The 22,551-nt window shown below is 42.4% G+C and overlaps 1 protein-coding gene across 3 annotated transcripts; it reads left to right on the top strand.

Annotated features, from left to right (window-relative positions):
- Window positions 1-2,493: 2,493 nt before the first annotated feature.
- prodhb (proline dehydrogenase (oxidase) 1b) lies at window positions 2,494-19,158 on the top strand. 3 transcript variants are annotated; one of them, XM_061259834.1, is made up of 15 exons: window positions 2,494-2,960; window positions 3,959-4,167; window positions 7,313-7,347; window positions 8,957-8,995; window positions 9,640-9,789; window positions 10,121-10,185; window positions 10,278-10,394; window positions 13,132-13,205; window positions 13,429-13,510; window positions 13,873-13,965; window positions 14,547-14,693; window positions 15,000-15,175; window positions 15,829-15,927; window positions 16,361-16,449; window positions 17,545-19,158. In XM_061259834.1, the coding sequence occupies exons 1-15, from the start codon at window positions 2,619-2,621 to the stop codon at window positions 17,733-17,735; spliced, it is 1,908 nt and encodes a 635-aa protein (XP_061115818.1). In that variant the 5' UTR covers window positions 2,494-2,618; the 3' UTR covers window positions 17,736-19,158. The 3 variants fall into 3 exon arrangements, with proteins under 3 accessions (XP_061115818.1, XP_061115817.1, XP_061115819.1); XM_061259833.1 differs by having other exon boundaries at window positions 8,957-9,002; window positions 9,641-9,789; XM_061259835.1 differs by lacking the exon at window positions 8,957-8,995.
- The last annotated feature ends 3,393 nt before the right edge of the window (window positions 19,159-22,551 follow it).

Raw genomic sequence — 22,551 nt, 5'->3', positions numbered from 1 at the left:
CGATATAATTTTCAGTTACATCACAAGACAAGCTTTAAATGAATAAATTACATGAATTTTCACTTGTGTTAATCGTCCATATACAACAATTGTGTCAGCAATTGTGTCGTGAGCATTTTAATTTGGATTTTGGTTAATAAAAATGCTAAACATTGACTGTGAATGGATTACTGGACAATATTTGTGAGTTTGGCACAATATTACAGCCACAGTACGATGACTTTGTTTATTTTATTTATATTTTATAAATATGCGCATATACAAAAGTTATACACTCAAATTCAAATTTATTAAAGGATAACCCCTAGAGATGAGCCATCTCGTTTTCGAGGGGGTCCAACAGTGAGTTTGAGTATCTCAGAAACTGCTGATCTCCTGGGAGTTTTACACACATTAGTCTCTAGAGTTTGCAAAGAATGGTGCAAAAATCCAGTGAGCAGCAGTTCAGCAGACAGAAACGCCTTATTAATGAGAGACGTCAAAGGAGAGTGGCCAGACTGGTCAAAGCTGACAGGAAGGTGACAATAATACAAATAACCATATGCATCATAACTCTAAGTTCGTAGGCTACAGCAGTTTAATAAACTGTGAAACTGCTCATGAGTGTATAAATATATACAAACATTCAAAAGTTTGGGGTCACCATGTCTTTCTCTGATTTAATATTACATTTTCTCTGTTTGTAATCAAACAATTCATATGTGGTCAAAGCACAGACAGAGCTTTTATTAAAGGTTATTTTTATACATTTTGGTTTCACCATGTAGTAATTACAGCCATTATTATTATTATGTAGTCCCCCATTTCAATATTTGAGACAAATTAACATTATGTCAAAGTAAGTCATGTTTTGTATTTGGTTGCATATCGTTTGCATTCCATGACTTCCTGGTTTCTTTCCATTGAGTTCAACAGGAAAATTCATCAGGAGGAACAATTCTTTATTAATTAGTTGTCAACGTAAGACCAGATCTAAAGTCTAATAGCCTATTATATAGTGGTTCATCCCAGAGACAGTTAATAAATAAGGCATGTTTATGAGTCATATGAAACCAAAATATATGTCACATGGCAGAAAAAGTATATATTTCTTGTTCACCTGATTCCAGTTAATAAGGAAAGTTAATAAGGTATTCTGGAACAGAGTTACGCTGGAAAGTGCAGCAGAATAAGTTTCCATTTAGATTTGGACACTTCCCCCTTCTGTGATGGAAACAAAGAAGATGGCTGAGCTGGAGCAAGTTAGGATGACATAAACAAAAAATACACAAATTCTCACAAGGTCTATTAAATAACATTATTATTACTATTGTTATTATTTAACCAAAGTTCTTGCTGCCTAGCTTATATATTTTTTCACTATTACCACCAAAATGTAAGATAAAGTGATACAGAACACTACTTGTAGAGCAAGTCACAGTGCACCAGCTTACTATGCCAGCTTAACCAGCTTTAACCAGCTTTGTCCAGCTATAGACCAGCTTTGACCAGCCACCGACCAGCTATGAGCAGCTAGCAGTGTCGATAGCACAGCTTAACCCATCTTAAACCATCTTAGAATCCCAGCTGGTCTTAGCTGTATGGGGGATCCCCATAAAAACAAAAACAAAACAAAACAAAACAAAACAAAAAAAAACATATGGGATTGTCTTGGGACCCAATGTGAGATCTCATCCTGGTGCCAAAAATCCCCCCCTTGCCTATGCTGAATACAATTTAAAAAATCACCAACTCATCCTTCTTCTTGGCTCTGTGCCTCTTAAACTCATCATAAGCTGAATCCTGCTATTATGCCACCATTTAGGTTTGTAAAAATGCGTCTTCATTGTGTCACATGCTCCCTTGTGCTGGGAAATCCACCCCAATATTTTAAGTCAAATGTTAATTTTGATAAATTGTTAGGGAAAAATGCCCTTTTTAACATTTCACAGGTGTTAACTGCCACCATAAACAGATGCTGGGAGAATAGCCTACAAGTAATTCCTGCGTTTGTACACACCTTTTTATTTTTTATTTTAAGAGTTTATTTCCTTGATCCGTTGTAGTTTATTTCTGGCCGACTGGATTGTTTGACTTATGACTCTGTCATAAGTCAAACAATCGTATGAGTCAGGCAGGAAGACTGGTATTCAATCTGCCAAGTTAGGTGAGTTGATGGGACATCGGCTACTAGCCTCAGAGACATAAATGCAGTATGCCTAGGCTATTTCTTATTTATTAACAAATACAGTATCCTGATATAGTAAAAAGGGGGTACCAGTAAAAAAGGCGTCACAGAACATAACATCAGCATGGTGCATTCCATCAGTATACTCTTTTACGTAAAAAAAGAAATACACATTCCATTAGAAACAAGTTAGTGTTGTTACATGTTTTTTCATCTTTGTTAATAATTCGGTTTATGTCGTCAGCGGTTTTGCACCAATCCGTGTTTGAGCTTATTATACTTTACAAATGGGCGGTCCCTACTGGCCCAGTACACAATGTGCCTGCCAAGAATTGGATATATCTGTCCCGAGCATCTTTCAACGTGTGCAGTACTCTTTCTTCGGAAGTTTCTGGATCCAACTATTTCAAAGACCATCTTCGATCTCTGTTATCCGATTTCTTAAAAAGCAATGTCTTACGCTAAAATAGCGTCGACTTTTGGCAGGGCAAGTTCCGAGTTTAACGTAAGGAGGCTGACTTTGTATTCGGGCGGACGACTGAGGTCAACCTTAGCTTCAACGAAACAGAGTGATGAACCAAGTGATTCTACCTGTACAGTGTCTATAGACGCAGAAAAAATAGATCTCATTAGCCAAACAAAAAGCGTCGACGCTCCGCCGAACAGCAAGATCGCCGTTGACTTTGAAAATACCGAAGATGCCTACAAGAGCAAAACTTCCCTCGAGCTGCTCAGAAGTTTATTGGTTTTCAAACTTTGCACTTATGACTTCCTGGTCGACAAGAACAAGGAGGTAATTGCCGTGGATTCTGGCGCATCGCGCCTTTTGCCAGTTGGTGAATTTTAGACCAAAATGTGTCCTTCAATAATTGTTATCGAAAAGTGTGCAGAATTCGTTTGAACGAATTTCTAGTGCTTGGGGATTACAGTAAAACTATCGCCTTCACCATGTGTAGTCTGCAAGGCTAACGTTACACCAGTAGCCTAAATGAATACATCTGCCCGCGTGACACTTTCATTCCATGGAGTAAGCAGTGGTTGTGAAAACTTGCCTAAAGATGTAGGCATCCGTAGGTAATCCGTAACAACAACAAAAAAAAACGCAATAATAAAATAAAATGAAAAAGTAGGCCTAATAGAATAAAATCGCATTGTTGAGAAGTATTACTGAATTTGCTCGTCTTCCCTAACAAGATTCGTAGCGATGTAATGCTCCATCAACTAAAGCTGGGCTATCGGCGTACCCATCCGGCCCTAGGCTGTCATGGTCCTATTGATAATGTGAAATTACCGCTGCGTTTAGGACAGTGTTTGGCTACGTTCCCAGTGACTGTAAATGGCTTTTAAGCCAAGAACACGCAGTAGCCTATTATTGCCACAGATGCTGAACCATTCAATTATCATATTACTGTGTTCTAGTGCTTTATAAACAAAACCAACGCTCAAGTTTAGAATAGATACAATGAGCTGCTGTGTTATAATGGCTGTAAGCCACATAAACAGGGTGTGTCTCTTCAAAAGAATGACGTGAAGTAGAACAGGTTATTTGAAAGTAGTGTTTTCTTTCCAAATGTCTGTTTATGGGTACAGTCAAGATAGGGAATTAACTGACTGCGCCTGCAATTGGCTGAAAGCACTGAGCGACTGCATGCCATTTGGTTCAGTACATACATAGAGTACAGACGTAGTACTTTCTGTATTTGCATAATTTGTCTGCTTATCTCATTTTAAAACATATCTCCCCTTTTCGAGCTTCAACTGAGACTCCCCTGTGTTCTGTTTCCGTCATAGTTAATGGACTTTAGCAAGAAGGTCTTGGGCCAGAAGGCCTTTGAGCAGATGATGAAGATGACATTCTACGGTCAGTTTGTGGCTGGGGAGAACCATGAGACCATCAAGCCTCTGATCCAGAGGAACGAGGCCTATGGGGTGGGCTCTGTGCTGGACTATAGCGTGGAGGAAGACTTGACTCAGGAGGAAGCAGAGACCAAGGAGATGGAGTGAGTTCCCGTTCACATTAGCTAACCCCTTACTACCCAGAAATAGACAAGATAGAAGTCAGCAATTTGAAATAGCCTGCTAATGCACATTACAATCCGTACCTCATACCAGCCCAGTTGCTGATACCCTTTCTGTGATATACACATACTTTACTTTTGGGTTTTGTAAACACCATTGCCTCCATTGGATATCAAATATACATATATATGTTATGTATATTTGTTTAATTTGCATTAATGGTTCAGTTCAGGACTGCAGTGCACACAGTGTGGCACATTAGATTAGATGTAATTTGAGAGTAAACAGAAAACTCAAGCCCGATTGGCCAGTAAAGCCAAGGCCCTCCTCGTCTGATTGGCTGGTGTGGGGTTTGTTGGCATGCTGTCACATGAGAAACACAAGAGAAGCAGAATGCCAGAAGGGTTGTTGCAGCAATCCTGGGAAATGTTATGTAACATGTTTTGAAGGAGTTCCTGGCTGACCAGTGAAGAATGTAACTGCGTCTGTGTGTGTGCGTGTGTGTGCAAGCATGCAAACTAGCAATGAATGAATAGGCTCTTCATCTTAAATTTTCATTTGCTTGTGTATTTTCAGGAGATATGAATGAAATAATGTTGTATGTTTGTTGTACATTATTGTTCTTTAAACATTAATCCTTAAATTCAGCTGTGTCATGTTGGGAGAACAGGGGATTTAAATGCTTGCTTTGTTTCACTTTGTGTTAAACAAATAGGCTGGGTAACAATAATATGACTGAGTACTCTAGAATGTTCTCATGAAGTGTACTTTCTGTAGAGTTAGTTTCTTCTTCAATCTCAATCTGGAAACAATGCAAGACGATTCACACTGGGAATCACTTATGTCAGTTCTAATGAACACATAAGATTTGTGATAAGATTTTTTAACCTCCTGTGACCAGAATGAAACCTCACTAATCATAATAATAATAATAATAATAATAATAATAATAATAGTTTAGCAGCAGACACAGTTCCTAGGCATTCAAATGTACAAATGAAGACAATATCTACATTTACATTTACATTTTTGTCATTTGGCAGACACTTTTAATCCAAAGCGATTTACAAGTGCATAGGTTCTACCATAAGTCAAAGCATCACATCCAGAACTAGCAAAATACACATGAAATAAATATAGTCGTCGTCATTAGTGCAATTATTATTATTTTTTTTTTTTGGGGGGGGGGGGGTTAGACAAGGATAGGCATAACAGAAAGGAGGGGCAGGGGAAATCAGGAGGGAGGACTAAGGTAGAGTTTGAAAAGGTGGGTTTTGAGTCTGCGTCGAAATAGGGGGAGGGATTCGTACTGTCCTGACAGTGGTAGGCAAGTCATTCCACCACTGAGGAACCAGAACGGAAAACAGGCGTGAACGTGCAGCTGAACCGCCAGGTGCACGTAGAGAGGGAATGGCCAATCATGTATCGAGCATGATATTTAACCTTGCTTTACATAACATATGTGACCCATTCAGCAGTAAACTGACCCTGATGAAGAAAACAGCAAGGTTTTGAAACAGCTGGTAGCAGTTTGACCAGCTCAGACCAGCTCAGACCAGCTCCTCCCTGCTCAACATGCTTTGACCAGCTCAAGCTATGTTTTGAAATGCTGGTACCTGGTGACCTAGAGCTGGTCATAGCAGGATTTTATAGCAGGGGAGTAATAAAGTAACAAAGACAAGGAAAAGCACACAGTAGTTAATTACAGGCATGGAATTTTAAGAGGCCCCATTCATAGGGGAGTTATGTAGCTCAGAAGTAATTTAACGTAAGAAGCGCTGCGTCATTACAGCAGTCAAGTGTGGAACCGCTATGGGCCAGTCTGGGCAAGCTACTTCTCCAGTGATAAGCGCCAGTCACAGGGAATGTTTCCATGAGGGAATGGTGTCATGGGTGGGATTAAAATGAGATTATAAGAGCAGAGGACGTGCAGTGAATTTAGTGGCTAAAATAAGATAGCACAGCGGACAATTTGCACAGTCCCTTTATCGTGTATGTGCTGTGCGCAGCAGTGGGTCGAGGAAGAAAGTTGGTCGTGACCAGGCTGGCCATTTTGTTTGTTTGCCAGGTAGAGGGCATGGTGACATGTTGCATCTCTCTTCTGGGAAAAAAAAAACTGCTCATGGTATGTTTTGAAACAGAGCTGGTAGCTGGTTGACTGGTTAGACCAGCTATACTCAACATGGTTTGACCAGCTCAAGCTATTTTTTGAAACTGCTGGTAGCTGGTATTTCAAGCTGGTCATAGCTAGATTTTACACCAGGGTCCTGTCTATTTTTCATTATACATGTTACCCTACCCACAGACAGTGAAACATAATTCAATTTAATTCTAATGTTGATGTTCCACATTGACTCCCTTCCATGTGTGTTCTTTATTTTGTATTTTTTGTGTGAAAGGAATGCCCAGCAGTCTCTCCTCGTCTGCTCAGACTCTGAAGCCCGTTTTAATCATTTATCAGCGCATTACACAATGGCCTGTCTTTACCGGACAGCTCTGTTTCCACATAGAGAAACCAGAAACCACAGATACGAATTTGCTGGAAATATGCTAGTGATCTGTGTGTCAAAGTCACATAACCTTTCAGTAGAGAAGGGTTCTCCTGCATGTGTGTGCGTGTGTGAGTGTGTGTGTTTGGGGAAAGGTTGAATTCCTGACCTGGGGTCACCCTCAGCAGTCATGCTGACATGCCTCTCTGTAAAATTAGATGTGGATGCACTCTGCAGCCTGCACATGTCAGGCCCACGTTCCCAGGGAACAGCCAAAAGCTGCAGGTCAGACGCAATGTCCTGCATGCTTGGGTGAGGGAGTGGTCAGCCGCAGGGGTGGGCGTGGCCCAGGGTCAGGTTACTGGGGGCGACCATCTGAGCAGGCAGCGGAGGCTAAGGTTCCGCCTCCCTCTTTGACAATGTCAACACGCTGTTGAAAAAGAGCTGAGCCCGTTTTAGCTGGCCATGGAAAAACGCTTTGTAGAACCTGGTTACCTAACGCTGCCGCCTGTATGGCAGTTAAAACATTCACTTGCCAGGTTTCATAACATGTTTTTCCACAATTTTGTCATGTAGTTACCAAACGACAGCAACCCCAGCTAATCAATTTCTCTCCCCCCCCCCCCCCTCCTTTCAGGTCATGTGTATCTGAGGCAGAGAGAGAGAGTAAAGGTAAGCAGTTTCTTTACCACTTGTGTGTCTTTGGTTGGTGTAATCACTTACATTCAATACAGTAATACTAAACAATAATTTACTTTTAGCAGAAACTGCTTTCCAGACCATCTTTAATAAGTCACACATGGCACATACAATCCCCACCAAAAGTATTGGAACAGAAAGGTAATTTCCCCTGTCGACAAGTGAACATATCACCTTATGTATCACATAATTTTTAGGTGAACAAACGTATTGGAACATGTGACTGACAGGTGTTTCTTGTTGCCCAGATGTGTCCTGTTAGATTGATTGGTTCAATAATAAATAGTTATGAATGTCTACTCTTGGTTTTGGCCTTGGGTTCTGCCTGTGAGCATTTGTGTTAAAATAGATAAAACAACATGAAGACCAGAGAGCTGTCTTCCATTTTGAAGCTTAGAAATGAGAGGAAATCGATCAGAGCCATTAGACAAACATTGGAGATAGCTTAACAACTTGGAATGTCCTGACAAGGAAAGAAACTGCTGGTGTGCTGAGCAACAGACATCAAACAGGTCAACCAAGGAAAACAGCAGCAGATGATAGCAGAAACATTGTGACAGCTGTGAAGAAAAACCCCAAAACATCAGGCAGTGACATCACAAACAATCTCCACAGGGCAGGGGTGAAGGTATCTCAATCAAATATTCAAAGAACAGTTAGAGAGCAGAAATATAGAGGCTATACCACAAGATGCAAACCACTCATCAGTAGTAAGAATCGGAAGACATGATTACAATTAGCGAAGAAGTACAGAGATGAGCGACAGAAGTTCTGGAACAAAGTTTTATGGACTGATGAGACCAAGATTAAGTGTGGAGAAAGAAGGGATCTGCTCATGATCTAAAGCATACAAGCTCATCTGTGAAGCACGGTGGAAAAAGTATCATGGCTATTAATCTTTATTAATAATGTAACTCATGATGGTAGTAGCAGGATTAATTCAGAAGAAGAAAAGCATTCTGTCTGCCAACTTACAGAGAAATGTGTCCAAACTAATTGGGAGGAACCTCATCATGCAGCAAGACAATGACCCAACACAACAAAGGACTTCATTAGGAAGAAAAAGTAGAAGGTTTTGTACTGGCCAAGTCAATCACCTGACCTTAACCCAACTGAGCTTGCATTTCACCTCCTGAAGAGGAGATTGAAGGGACCCCCCCCACACACACACACACACAAAAGAACAATGCAACAGTTTTGTGATGTCAACGGGTCACATGCTTGATGCAGTTATTGCAAGCAAGGGATATGCTACGAAATATGAAGTGTTATTTAATTTTATTTACTTAAATACCCTTTGTTCCAATACTTTTGCTCACCTAAGAATTGGGTGGTCTGATACCATAGGTGCTATGTTGTAAGTAGTTTAACAGATCTAGGTGTAAATACCAGGAAATAAAAGCTGCAACTCTTGTCTCGTGTTTATCTTTTTATTTCAACCCTAAATGTATTCAGTCTATTGCAAAAACGAAGGAATTGGCCTTGCTGTTCCAGTACTTTTGGAGGGGCTTGTAAGTGAGTAACTTCTACCATAAATGTGACTTGAAACACTTAGAGAATTACCCACTTTTCTGTATTGCAGATACTGGTAGAGAGTACCACATAACCGAGGAAGAACCATGTACAGGAAAGCTAAAACATTCACTGCCAGATGTGTTGTTTTAGTAAAGTATTTCTGTGGCTTAATGTGGAGTGGTTGGTTAAAGATTACTTGATGTTTGGTTAACATGTCTGGGTTGTTCCTTCTCTTCTTCCCTTTTAAACATTCTTTCCATTTTAAACCGTCATGGCACCGGTTGTCTGTGGAACTGTCCATTATGACCTCTTGATTTCTTTACTCGGTTCCCACACTGAGAAACACACCAAGAAGGCAGTGTTTAACATATTGGATTTGTCTGATTTTGTCAGTTATGAATTGAGGAAACATTGATGGATCAGTTCTGTGGGAATCGGTGCAGGACTGAAAAAGGTTGGGGTTTTGTACATCTGGTGTGGTCTTTTTTTTCGTGGTGTGCTGGTGGAGCTTTATTCGGTATTCAGTCTATATTTGTCCTTAAGTTTGATTTACAAATAAACGCAAGTATTACACTTCTACACAGACAGTTTGGCAAGTTGTAATTTCTGCACTCTCCAAACTGTTTGTGAAGAAACCAGTGCAGATTTGCATTTAGTTTTAAGTCAAAGTTAAGGACAATTGTTTGTTATATTCATTTCAGCTCAGTTCTTGTCACCGGCTGACCTGTTGCCCATGCCCTTTGACTTCAGGTGAGGACCACCGCGAGAAAAAGTACAAGGCCCACAGACAGTTTGGGGACCGCAGAGGAGGCGTGATCAGCGCCCGCACCTACTTTTACGCCGACGAGGCCAAGTGCGACCACCACATGGAGACCTTCCTCAACTGTATCAAAGCTTCAGGTGGGCCTCCTCCACAGGGCAGGTTATGGGCTGTAAGGCCATTTCAGTCTGTCCCTGGATTAAATATCCTGTTTAAATCATCTATAGGCGAATGTCTGTGGGATTCAGTGCATTAATTACGGTTTAGAGTGAAATTAAAACGCCCCCATGTCGTGTCGATGTCGTGTCTTGTCCATTACTGCCATGGGTACGTTTGCCGAGTCAGAGGAACCAGCTGTGTGAACAGCCCCCAGAATGCCCTGTTGCCACTGCTACAATTTGCTTGGCTGTGCGCTTTTTCTTTTGGTGCCCATTTTGAAATGTAATAACGAGAGCTTTTCATTACACCCAGGTGGAAGCTCTCAAGATGGCTTCTCAGCCATTAAGATGACAGCTCTGGGGCGGCCTCAGTTCCTGGTGAGTCAGGGCGGAGAGGTGGGCAGTCGATTTAAGTTTTTTGTTTGGGGCTCTGAGACGTGACCTTTATCCCCCCCCCCCCCCCCCTCCAGCTTCAGTTCTCGGAGGTGCTGGTGAAGTGGAGGCGGTTCTTCAGCTTCCTGGCAGCTCAGCAGGGAAAAGCCGGAATGGAGGCCCTGGAGCAGAAACTGGAGCTTGAGCAGCTGCAGGTAGAGTCATGTCCCCCCCCGGTGTGGCCGATCAGGGCAGACCTGGGTCAAATACGTAATAATTTAGGATTCAAATACTTTTCTCCACTTTACTGAGCTTGTCTGGTGTATTGGCAAATATAAAGCGATTTCAACAAGTCCTGCAAACCCCAATTTCTGGCCCTATTGGTGGTATTGCTCAATTGCACCAGGCAAGATCCTTCCTGTATAAAAACGTATTTGAATCCAAAAGAATTTTGGTTGCGTAAACTTTTGCTTATCTAATTCACTTTTGCTTATCACGTTCATCTGTGATGACCGTGTTGCCAAAATCTCGTAAAATACATCCGGTTATTGACCTACTTGATATTTTGCGGTGGCCGTGCTGATATTGTGACGGTTCGCTACAGATGAGTCTACGGGAAAAAAATGCTTAGCACAACCCTCCCCCCCAGCGTTCAGAACACCTGCTGTTCGCCTGCAATACTGATGAAGTCAACACCTACAGCACCAATCACGGGAAGGGTCAAGCGAGGGTCAAACAAGCCCCGAAGGACATTATTAAAAATCATCCCATGAACTTACTGTGCCGTTTCACAGCCGTAACCTTCTCAGCGCGAGGCAAAAGTCCCAAGCTTGTACCGTCTACCCTTAAGCATTATCTTCAAGAGGCGCGGTGTAGCTGCCTGACTGTTAATTTAAACTTTTAGTGAACTTAAACAGTGATTGGTTCCTCAATGAAAACAGCCATTACAGGCGGAACTGTGTTCACCGTTAACTTCTTAACTGTTCTTCAAGCAGGAGCAGGCTCAAAATTATTCATGTGTTTGGCAAAAGTACACCAAGTCCCTTTTTACCTTTTGAAGTTTATCTTGGCCCTTAACTGGAAAGTAATGAAACCATATCGCACATGCAGTATATTCGTAATGATACAAGTAGCTTTTCCTTATTGTAGTGTTGACTTGCACAGTCGTTATCAGAATTACTTTGTGAGATAAGGAGCAGCCATATAATTGGCTAATTAATGGCAGGAAATGGCTGTAAAAGCAGGCACTCTAGCAATCACTGGAAGTTCTGCCTCCTGAACACATTGGCTGTAATCTAAATCGGGATATACTGTAGATACATAGGCAATGATTTTGTATTACCAAAATAACACTGTCGCCAGTATAAGAATAAAATAACTGAGACCTTATTGTGAAGTACATTGAATGTAGTTGTTAACTAACTACTACTGAGAAGTTAATCTGTACAGCTCTGTTAATGTATTTATACATAATTAATTCATTTTAAAAAATGAATTAAAAAATTAGTTGTTGACAATTCATATTGGAATGAAAAACAAAAACAAAACTTCCAAACAATTCAAAACTTTATTCAACAGGATTATATAATGGCTTTCACTGAAATGAAGACAAACTTTAGAAGGAAGTGGGCTTTTCCAGTTTAAAAGATTACAAAACCAGGGGTTAGACAAGGATAGGGATAACAGAAAGGAGGGGCGGGCGAAATCAGGAGGGAGGACTAAGGTAGAGTTTGAAAAGGTGGGTTTTGAGTCGAAATAGGGGGAGGGATTCTGCTGTCCTGACACCATATTCTCCTGAATACTTTCCATTTTTCTTTGAGAAATACTTTCATTTTATTCAGGGGGGGAAATATGTGTACTTTTAAGTAGAAGCCGATGTGCTTACAGTGTTTGACATTTTATACATTATAAATATCAATTTGTCACAATGCTATTTTGAACTTAAGAAGGATTCTAAAAGTTCATGTCTGTGTGTTTTTGTGAGTGTGAGTGCGTGTATCATCCAGTCCTCCAGAATTTTTTTTCTTGCGGTGGCTGTGGAGCCCTCGAAGGGTGTAGGCAGTTCTGTGTGTGTGTGTGCATGTATGTGTGTGTCTTTGTATGTATGTGTGTGTGTGTGTGTGTTTGTGTGTGTGTGTTGTGTTTGTGAGTGCGAGTGCGTGTCTCATCCAGTTCTCCGAAATGTTTTTCTTGAGGTGGCTGTGGAGCCCTGGAAGGGTGTAGGCAGTTCTGTGTGTGTGTGTGTGTGTGTGTGTGTGTGTGTGTGCGCGCCTGCGTGTGTATGCATGTATGTGTGTGTATTTGTATGTGTGTGTGTTTGTGTTTGTGTGTGTGCACCTGTGTGTGTGCATATATGTGTGTGTGTTTGTGAGTGCGTGTATGTGGGTGTATATGGGTGCGTGTATGTGTGTGTATCTCACAGTTGATCACCACTGCTCCAGCCCTGTCTCTCATCACCCTTGTCTTTGTTTAATCACATTAGAATATGTCCCATTTACATTTATGCAAAGCTGAGTTTTTTTTTTTTTTACTTCAGAAAAAAACTTGATAAACCTGATGATGTTTGCCAGTGTACCTCCTTTGAGAGAGTGGTTTAGGGCCAGCATCAATCTCCATTCACAGTGCTCTTTTGTAAAACAAATGTTTATAGAATATGCTTATTCACATCTTGCATGGAAAATGTTCGCATTTGCTAAAGGCACAACAGTTCTTCTCTGAATACCGTGTGGGTTCTGGCATATATTATTATTCCAGTATATAGTGAGCTAAATAGTCTGAAGTCTGCTTTTCCAACACGGGGTCTGATCATTACAAAACCTTTTATCAATAGTCTCAACTTTTGATGAGGGTCCCCTGGATATATTTGACCCTGGGTGGGGGTCCTTGGATCACCACAGGTTAAACCCCCTCCTAGTCTAAAGACTCATAACGCTGTTTCCCCCTCTTTTGTAGGACACTTTGATTAAACTTGGTGCCAAGGAGGACATTCAAAACTGGTTTACAGGAGAGAAGCTGGGATCCTCTGGGTAAAAAGGATTGCTTAATTAAACTGGATTGCACAGTTAATCAGCACATTTGCACTAGTACTCTCATTTCAGATAGTGCTTATCACCTGCACGCATTGTAGCACCTGATAGTGGCACTTGAGCCAAGTGCATGTTCATAAAAAGTTTGTTTTGCAATCCACATTGTTCTGTTTGTCCTTCCTCTTGCTTGAAATTGTGTTCTGCTTTCCTTTTGACCTGACAGAACCATTGACCTGCTGGACTGGAACAGCCTGATAGATGAAAGGACAAAGATATCAAACCTGCTTGTTGTTCCAAACCTGGAGGTAGGCATTGATCTTCCTAATCTGCCCTGGGTCCATGAACTGCCTGCTTAAGTCCTACGGATTTAAGAAATGAAATGGACATGCTGGAGTGTTGTGCAGGGAGTTATTTTAGTGTGATCCGCCAAGCTTAGCACGCCACACACTCTACTCGAGGGCAGGCCGGGTGTTTCCAGTTCAGTAACGACGGATTGCGTTCATATTGAGCTCTCTGTGATCTCAGAGCTGCACTCTACAGCCAAAGGGTGGAAGTGGAACTCACACCTGTCCGGGTGATGCACGGTGGCCATTTTGCGTGTCGTATGCCGAGCTGAGGTGCCGAGGGAGGTTAACTAAACGAGTCTGTGCCTGTTCTCCTCCTCTAGACGGGACAGCTGGAGCCACTCCTCAGCAGGTTCACCGAGGAAGAGGAGAGGCAGATGAAGAGAATGTTGCAGAGGACAGACATCCTGGCCAAGGTGCGGCAAGGGACAAAGGTCACATTGTAGTGGTCGTGCGATATCCGCCCGAGCATTGCACATTCCAGTACTTCCCTGCTTATTTACAAATGGCAAGGATAAAACCCTCAAGAGTTCATAGAGGAGGGATCAGCAACTCACAATCCTCGAGGGTGAAGAACTGCTGATTTTCCACCCTCCGTTTACACTCAGGTGTGAGGGTAGTCTGGCGAATCAGTAGCGCTACTTACCCGGGAGAAAAGAAAACCAGGGCCGGATTTGGATTTGAGGGTTTGATGATCCCAGTCATAGAGGAATGCACTTAGACGGTGCAATAACCAAGCTGTTGACGGATATGAGAAATGATCAGTATCAACTTTGCACCACCTGGCCTTCGTAGGCCGCTTTGGTAAATTCGCTCCCAGTCGATTGTTTTGAATTGACTGGAGCTGACATTTTCGGGCGCTTTCATCTCAGTCAAGCGTGTGTGTGAGATCCAGAGCCGGTGTTTGCGCGGGGAAATGTCAGCAAACAGAACGGCGGTATCAGACCACACGGGCACCCTGGGAATGTGACTATTCACCGGCCGCTCTGTCTCGCAGCACGCTCTGGAGCACGGCGTGAGGCTGATGGTGGACGCAGAACAGACCTACTTCCAGCCGGCCATCAGCAGACTCACCCTGGAGATGCAGAGGGTCTTCAACAGGGAGAAACCCGTCATTTTCAACACCTACCAGTGTTACCTGAAGGTGAGAGCCCCCCATCTTCCACCAAACTCTTAGCTAAGCACACTGCATTTGCCTCCTTTCTTTACTCTTCGTCTCTAATAGGAAGGTACATGTTGTAAGATTGGTGCCCTGCAATTTGATTGGACCCTAGCAGGTTCCACTTACACAGTATCACCAATGACAGCAGTTGGTTTATTAACAAAGCAAGTTGGCTGTGGAAGTTGGCTTATATTCCCATAAGTGTATGAGCCTGAATGTGAGAGAAGGTCCTGTGTGAGTTTCCTGTTCCTCCATTTGGGCTCTGCAATGCTCCCCATGGCTCTGCAGGAGGCCTACGACAACGTGTCCCTGGACGTGGAGCTGTCGAGGCGCGAGGGCTGGTACTTCGGAGCCAAGCTGGTGCGCGGGGCCTACATGTACCAGGAGAGGACCAGGGCCCAGGAGATCGGCTATGAGGACCCCATTAACCCTGACTACGAGGCCACCAACAGGATGTACCACAAGTAAGAGGGGGAAAAGAAACTCTGCCACAACCAGACCCGCTTGTTTCTCTTCCTTTGTTACTTTCTTTTACTTCGGAAGGACAGATAACTCCAAAGTCTTATCAGTTTAGTTCATTTGGGCGTTTCAGCTGCTCCACTGTTGACTGAAACATATCAAATATTACGCCGTCGTAAATCATCACCGTGGTTTCACCCCGTCAAGCAACCCCTGAAGAACATCCTCAAAATCAGATAAAAACATTTTTAATGCATTATTAGATGTTAAGTTCACTGTATCTGTATATGAGTTTTCACAGAACTATGAAATGGAAATGGACTTTATATAACTTGCGTTCTTCCCATGGTAGGACTGTGTCTTATGCGATTGGCAGAAGCGGAATTAAACACAAAGAAATGTTCTGCCTCGAGAGGGTTCAATCTTAGAGAGCTACCTCACAAAAAATAATGAAATCACTTGGGTTCAGTTCAGCTCAAAGCTGCTATCCCATTCTTAGTTGCCTTAAAAGAAACAGTCATAAATCATCTGGAAATACATTTCACATAATCTTAGAGGCCCATATAAAAAAGAAAATGTAACAAAATGGAAAAAGACAACGGAAGTTGGCCATTGATTTGGTGTGTTTGATGGATTGTACCTGCTCTGTCTCTCTCAGGTGTCTGGACTACGTGTTAGAGGAGATCGACCATAACAGAAAGGCTAATGTCATGGTAGCCTCACACAATGAAGACACAGTGAAGTTTACCATACAGAGGTAAGGCCATGCAGCCATGTAAGCTAAATGCTGTTATGATCACACTTACGCACACTTACTCATTTTACTATTCTTAGTGTTCTAGTTGCCAAAACTGTCATATTGCTGATTATTAAGGGTTTAAGTTTTTATCTATGTGTTCACTCTAGCACTTGGAACTGTACTTCCCTCTAGGGTTTTCAGCGCACTTGTCCCTGGTTATGATTTGCACTTTATTGTACTTCGCTCTGATAAGAGCGTCCGCCAAATGACTGTAATGTAATGTAATGTCATGTAATGCCTTAAATGATGCAGCCCTTTCCTAACTCAGCCTGGTTTAGTCAGTCTTCCACCCACACGTGTGTGTACTTTAGTGATGCGTTTTAAAGCTAAAACGGTGCCAAACGAGGTGTGCACTTATCCCATCTTTAACAGTGCGCTTTGTTGCACACAGGATGAACGAGATGGGTCTCACACCCAAGGAGAAGAAGGTCTACTTCGGCCAGCTCCTGGGGATGTGCGACCAGATCAGCTTCCCACTCGGTGAGACGCGCAAACCGCTCGAGGCTGTGTGTGTGTCCGTATTCCTCCTGCGTCCTTTCGTCTCTCCCGCTCCCCCCGTATCCGGAGCCCGCCGCTGTGGCCGCGTCCCGGGCCAATCGGCGTGGGCGTGCGAAGCGCCAATACCGCTGCCCGCGATTCGTGCCAACCCCAGCGCATGTGGGAGGTAACGGGAGAGCACACGTGGAGCGCAGTTCTGAGGGTCTCGTCTTTAAATGGAATCGCAGCGCAAGTGCATGTACAGCGGATTACGTTACGCTCTGGTGGAAATGTGTCCGCTGTCATAAATGGGCATTAGACTGTGTCTGAGGAAACACTTAAGCCAGCTGTAGTTTAATGTCTTCAGCGCATTGACGTGAACACGCTGTATTAACCCTCTGACGAGTCTTAAACAGCTTAGGCTGAAATAATTACAGGAGCTATCAGCATTATCCAGGTGCTCAAATCCCAGGGAATTTGCAGCGTCTCGCTTTCCTCTTTCAGTGAGATGTTTAACCCTCGGAGTGGCAAAACCGCAGATTCTTTAGAATCACTGAGTTACCAGCTCCGTATTCTTAACAAAGGAAGTCTGTCTCTCTACCGCTGAAGTAACATTTTAATTTGATGCATTATCTGAAAAGTCACCCCACACTGGGGAGGGTTCAGGCCTGGTTTTTGCCTACTTTTCCTGCTGTTATTTTATAAAGCATCTTTGCTCGAGTTCCCTCGAAAACACTATACAAATAAAATGTCTTTGAATTGAGAATAATGCAGCTGCATCGGCCGTTCTGTATCGGCACTACAGTTCTTCTATAGTGCCACTCAACTCCACGTCCTGCGGGCCGCAGTGTCTGCAGATATTTGCTCCTACCGTACATTACACTACCTTACTTTACCTGCTTGGTTCAGATAAGGTAGTTAGTGAAATCATGTGGTGTTGTCATGCCTGCAGACGCTCTGGGCTGCAGGACCTGGAGTTCAGTATCTCTGCTGTACTATAGCGCCTCTGTGGTTATGAAACAGAGGGGGCAGCTGTCTGGGGAGTCTGGGTAATCTGAGGTAATGTTGTGTGTGTGTGTCCCTTTTTGGTGTGAACAGGTCAGGCTGGTTTCCCCGTGTACAAGTACGTGCCTTACGGGCCTGTGAACGAGGTAATCCCATACCTGTCTCGTCGAGCCCAGGAGAACCGCGGGTTCATGAAGGGCTCGCAGAGAGAACGCACGCTGCTGTGGGCGGAGCTGAAGCGCAGGGCGCTCGGTGGCGGACTCTCCTATAGGCCGATGCATTGAGCCACCATGGGGTGGGTGGAGTGGCGGGGGCCACAGCTCTTTTGCATTCCTGACTGCACATAGGCTCCAGTTTCGCACGCCTGCCTGGCCCTTTGAAGGGAGCAACTTTACATCTCTGAGAGGACTTCCCGGACACATCGGGCAGGCTGTTTCTAACGTTCTGTCTTGCTGTGCTGGTTATGGTCAAGCTAGGGCCTCACAATAATAAAATGCTACATGACTAAAATAGCAGCAAAGGCCAGAGTGAGTATTGCACTGCTTGCAAAATGTCTGAAGTATACAAAATGTCTTGTCTTATTTCAGATATTACATCGCTCTACTTGCATTAGAAGTTTATTTAAAGATTGCCAATGAATGTACAGGGTAGCGTTGAATAACATAAGAAGAGTATATAATATTTTTAAGATTAATTTTCAGTGAATTATTTTTGTACTGTACGTCTAGTGGGCCTCATCCAAACACATGCACGTTAACTGTGAGGTATTAATAATGTGGATTAGTCTCATTAGTTGCATTTAAATCTTGAAGAAGAATGTGCTTACCTACTCAATACTTTACACACCTCATGGTTATCCTCAAGCTTCAACTACACATGAAGTATCAAAAGCATAGGGAGGCATCCTGCGGCCTGGTGGCTAAGGTACATGACTGGGAGCCTGCAGGAAGGTTGGGGGTTCAAGCTCCAGTAAGATCCCCACTGCTTGTTGGGTTAGCCCACAAGCAAGGCCCTTCATTTCGCATTGCTTCCGGGGGCGGGATTGTCTCCATCTTAGTCTAATCAACTGTAAGTCGCATTCGATAAAAGCGACAGCTAAATAACAAATGATGACAAAGAAAAGACTGGATCATAACTTTATTACATTACATTATTGGCATTTGGCAGACGCTCTTATCCAGAGCGACGTACAGTTGATTAGACTAAGCAGGAGACAATCCTCCCCTGGAGCAATGCAGGGTTAAGGGCCTTGCTCAAGGGCCCAACGGCTGTGAGGATCTTATTGTGGCTACACCGGGATTAGAACCACCGACCTTGCGTATCCCAGTCATTTACCCTAACCACTACGCTACAGACCACCCCTTATTAAACTGAATTCAACTGTATATAACTTATGTATGTATTACATTGCTCTTTGTGTTCATATTATTATTGTGTCATCTACTGTCAATGAATCCATGGAACTGCATGTTTTATTTTCAGATTTTCTGAGCACTTGTGTTGAACCAATTATGTGCACTGTCCATGCTAATAACATTAGTTACTGTGAGATTAAAGTCTTTTATGTATTTTTTTGCCCATGCAGTGTTTGATTGTTGAAACACTGCTATTTAAAGTGGGTTGCAATGTATTACATAATACCCATGTTTATGTTCATGTAGTTCCTTGGTAGATTTAATTTGAATACATTAAACTTTTAAACTTTGAGCATTTTGTCCATTTTATTACTAAACTGAAAACAAGCTCATACATTATGTCCTTGCCATCCAATTATATCAGTTGTGTTTTAACTTTAAGAACAAAAACAAATAGCATCATAGTTCTCTTTTGAGCAAGTGGCACTTAATTGGGAATGAATTATCACCAGCTAATCAAAGACACTCTGTGTTTCCTGAACAACCCATAGAAATGGCTTAATTACACATGAATCACCATAGCAGCATTTAATCCAGTTTGTCATTCTACCCAATTTGTGCCCTCTCAGAGGTACACTGATACAATGAATTTCAGACTTAAGAGGGAAAAAATGAATATTAGCATGGGGCCAAGCGATGGCTTTTTAAGCGCTTGATTCCCCTCCCCCTGTGTGAGGCAGGACAGTTTGAAAGACATATTACATCACTGTAATTCAGTGAATTATAAAAAAACATGATATCGGAAGAGATTCTGAAGGACTGTACTGAAACGAATAACGCTTCTAATGCATTTAATTCTAGACTGCCCAACCCCCCTTCGTGAAGTTACCTCTGAACTTTCATTGAGCGAGCTCGCGTCGTACATGACGTCTTGTGCAACATTTAGCACGTCAATTATTTGGCTTTTGGCTTTTTGCTAAACCAAATGAGCCACTCCGGGAAATAACGGCCGCCGCCGTGGGGCTTTCAGGACCAGATGCGTTTGAGTCACACAGGAACGGTGTTTTCTGCCTTTCCAATTCATAGTCTCTTAGCAGCCGGTGAAAGCTGATGTCAAGGGTGACGGACGATATGAATTCCCCCGCGTAGCCTATCACGTTCCCGCCCAATGCACCTGTTGGAGTTTAATTAGCCTATCATTTACGTGCAAATGGAATATTAGTTTTTTTTTAAATCGGGAAACAAACACAATTTCCCCTCACGGCGGATTGAATGGTGGTATTATTGAATTCTGTAAACCAAAAAATGTAAAGGTTTTAAAAAAAATTGCTGTGTGTTTCTTCGAATCACCGAACTGATTATTTTAGTCTCTTGCCGTTTTGATGGGTTGGCATACCTGTTCTGTTATTTTACTGTGTTTATATCGAGCATCTTACAAAGTTGCACTGATCAAATACATAAGCCGAAACCATGCCTAGTCTTTAAGGCCCACAGAATGCAACTGGCCGATAGGCATTTTGTGTAACTAGGCTACCGAAGATGGGCTTCTCTGCATACAGTAAATGCCTTTATGTAACCATTGTTTTGCTTGACTAATGTTTATGGTAACGACCTAATGGAAGCCACACAGCAATTTACGTCGCGGATGATTGGAAGAAGTACTGACACGATACAGCCTATCCGTCCTGCTGTCATAAGAGACAGCAGCTCTTTTAAAACGAAAAGAGCAGAGAATGCATTAGGCAACAAACTAGTTGTGTAAAGATGACTCGAGGATAGATGGATAAAACAGAGGCTTCTGTTAAATAAAGCTGTCTCATGATTATTTGGAGTTCTTCCCCATAAAAAAATACGTGCGTTGATCGTGACCACAGAGACAGACATGCAAAATATAAAAATGAGGATGACTATGAGAGTGCGATGCATAGGGTTGCCACATTTGATTTGTGAAAAACGACATTTGACGCGCGACGCGGGGCGTTAAACCATATTTGCAAATCTATGTTAAGAAAAGTGCTCTCTTTTTGCCCAGTCTGAGTTGTACGTTGTATATCGTTTTTTTTGTTGTTGTTTTTTGCTGCTGGTTGATTGTCTGATTTTGTTCTCTCGTCGTCCTCGTCCGTCTCTACCCCCATTTTATAAAACCGACAAAAAAAAAACAAAAAAAAAACAACTATTAGGCGATTACCTAAAGGCTAGTAGCTAGCTGAACTTTCCCACAGTCGTTCAAAAAAAGAGAACAATCCCAGGAAAACCCCCGTTCAATTTCTTGATGTAAAATCCAGCTAAGAACAGTTTGAAATTACTACCTTACAGCTATTTCAAAACATAGTTTAAGCTGGTGAAACCATGTTGAGTATGGAGCTGGTCTGAAGTGGTTAATCAGCTACCAGTTGTTTCAAAACCTAGCTTGAGTTGTTTTTTCAGCTGTGATGACTGGCATTTCACTATGACTGGCTATCACATGACGGTGAATGAACTAAGACTTAGTCAGTGCTCACTTTATAGGTAGACCTGTATACCAGCTTGCTAATGCAAATATTTAATCAGACAATCATGTGGCAGCAACTAAATGCATGAAAGCATTCAGATGTGGTCAAGAGGTTTGGCTGTTTTTCAGACCAAATGTCAGAATGGGGAAGAAATGTGGTCTAAGTGACTTTGACCGTGGAATAATCGTTGGTGTCAGACAGGGTGGTTTGAGTATCTCAGAAATTGCTGATCTCCTGGGATTTTCACGCACAACAGTCTCAAGAGTTTGCAGAGAATGGAAGAAAAACAAAAAACCACCAGTGAGCAGCAGTTATCTGAGCAGAAACGTGTTGTTAATGAGAGGTCAGAGGAGAAGGGCCAGACTGGTCGAAGCTGACAGGAAGATGACAGTAACGCAAATAAACACACATTGCAGAAAAGCATCTCTGAACACACAATGTGTCAAACCTCTAAGTGGATAGGCTACAGCAGCAGAAGACTTAATAAGACTTAAAAATAAGTCTAATAAATACCTAATTAAGTGCTCACTGTGTGTATAATACCCTATTATCAAACCTAATCACATAAATGGTGGTTAATACATCTTTCAACCTTTTATACTTCATTTCCAGATGTAAATCTAATGTTAAGGTTATGTTTTGTCCATATGAAACGCAATGTTTTTTCTCCACCCTGTAGTGTTCTGAAAGGGTTCTTTGGCTTGATTCCATAGGGGCAGGAATGGGCAAGGCCTGCTGTATCTGTTTTTCTTTTTTAGTTTATCTCTGATTGACTGTTGAGAATGTTTATCGAATATAGCCTCTGCGTGGTTATTTAACTTGCCTTGTAGAAATCTAGATCAATAGCATCCATCCCATAGCGTCTTTCATCAATGATTTTGGCACAAAATGTCTGGTCTGCTGTGCCTCGACGGGTTGTACGTTTGTGTTTGTCAGCCCTGTCCGCTTCAGAAAACCCTCGCCTGATTGTCTTGCTGCAAACAGAAGGGAACCTCCTTTTCAACCACACAAACAAAAAGTAAGCGTAACAGATGGGAGGGCAGTAAATAAACTAATATCTAGGCTCAAAGCAATATAAAGCCTACATGTGTATGTTTGTGTGTGTATGTATGTGTATCTCTGTGCATTTATGCATGTTTGTGTGTGCATGCAAGTGTGTGCTGGTGTGTGTGTTGATGTGGGTGTCTGTGTTTGCGTGTGTGCATGTGGGGTGACATTGTGGGCTCAGGAGTTAAGTTAAGTTAAGTTGTCTG

Source organism: Conger conger, chromosome 11 (assembly GCF_963514075.1).
Source record: "Conger conger chromosome 11, fConCon1.1, whole genome shotgun sequence".
NCBI lineage: Eukaryota > Metazoa > Chordata > Actinopteri > Anguilliformes > Congridae > Conger > Conger conger.
Note: the sequence above shows the minus strand (reverse complement) of the source record. Positions and strands in the feature narration are given on the sequence as shown.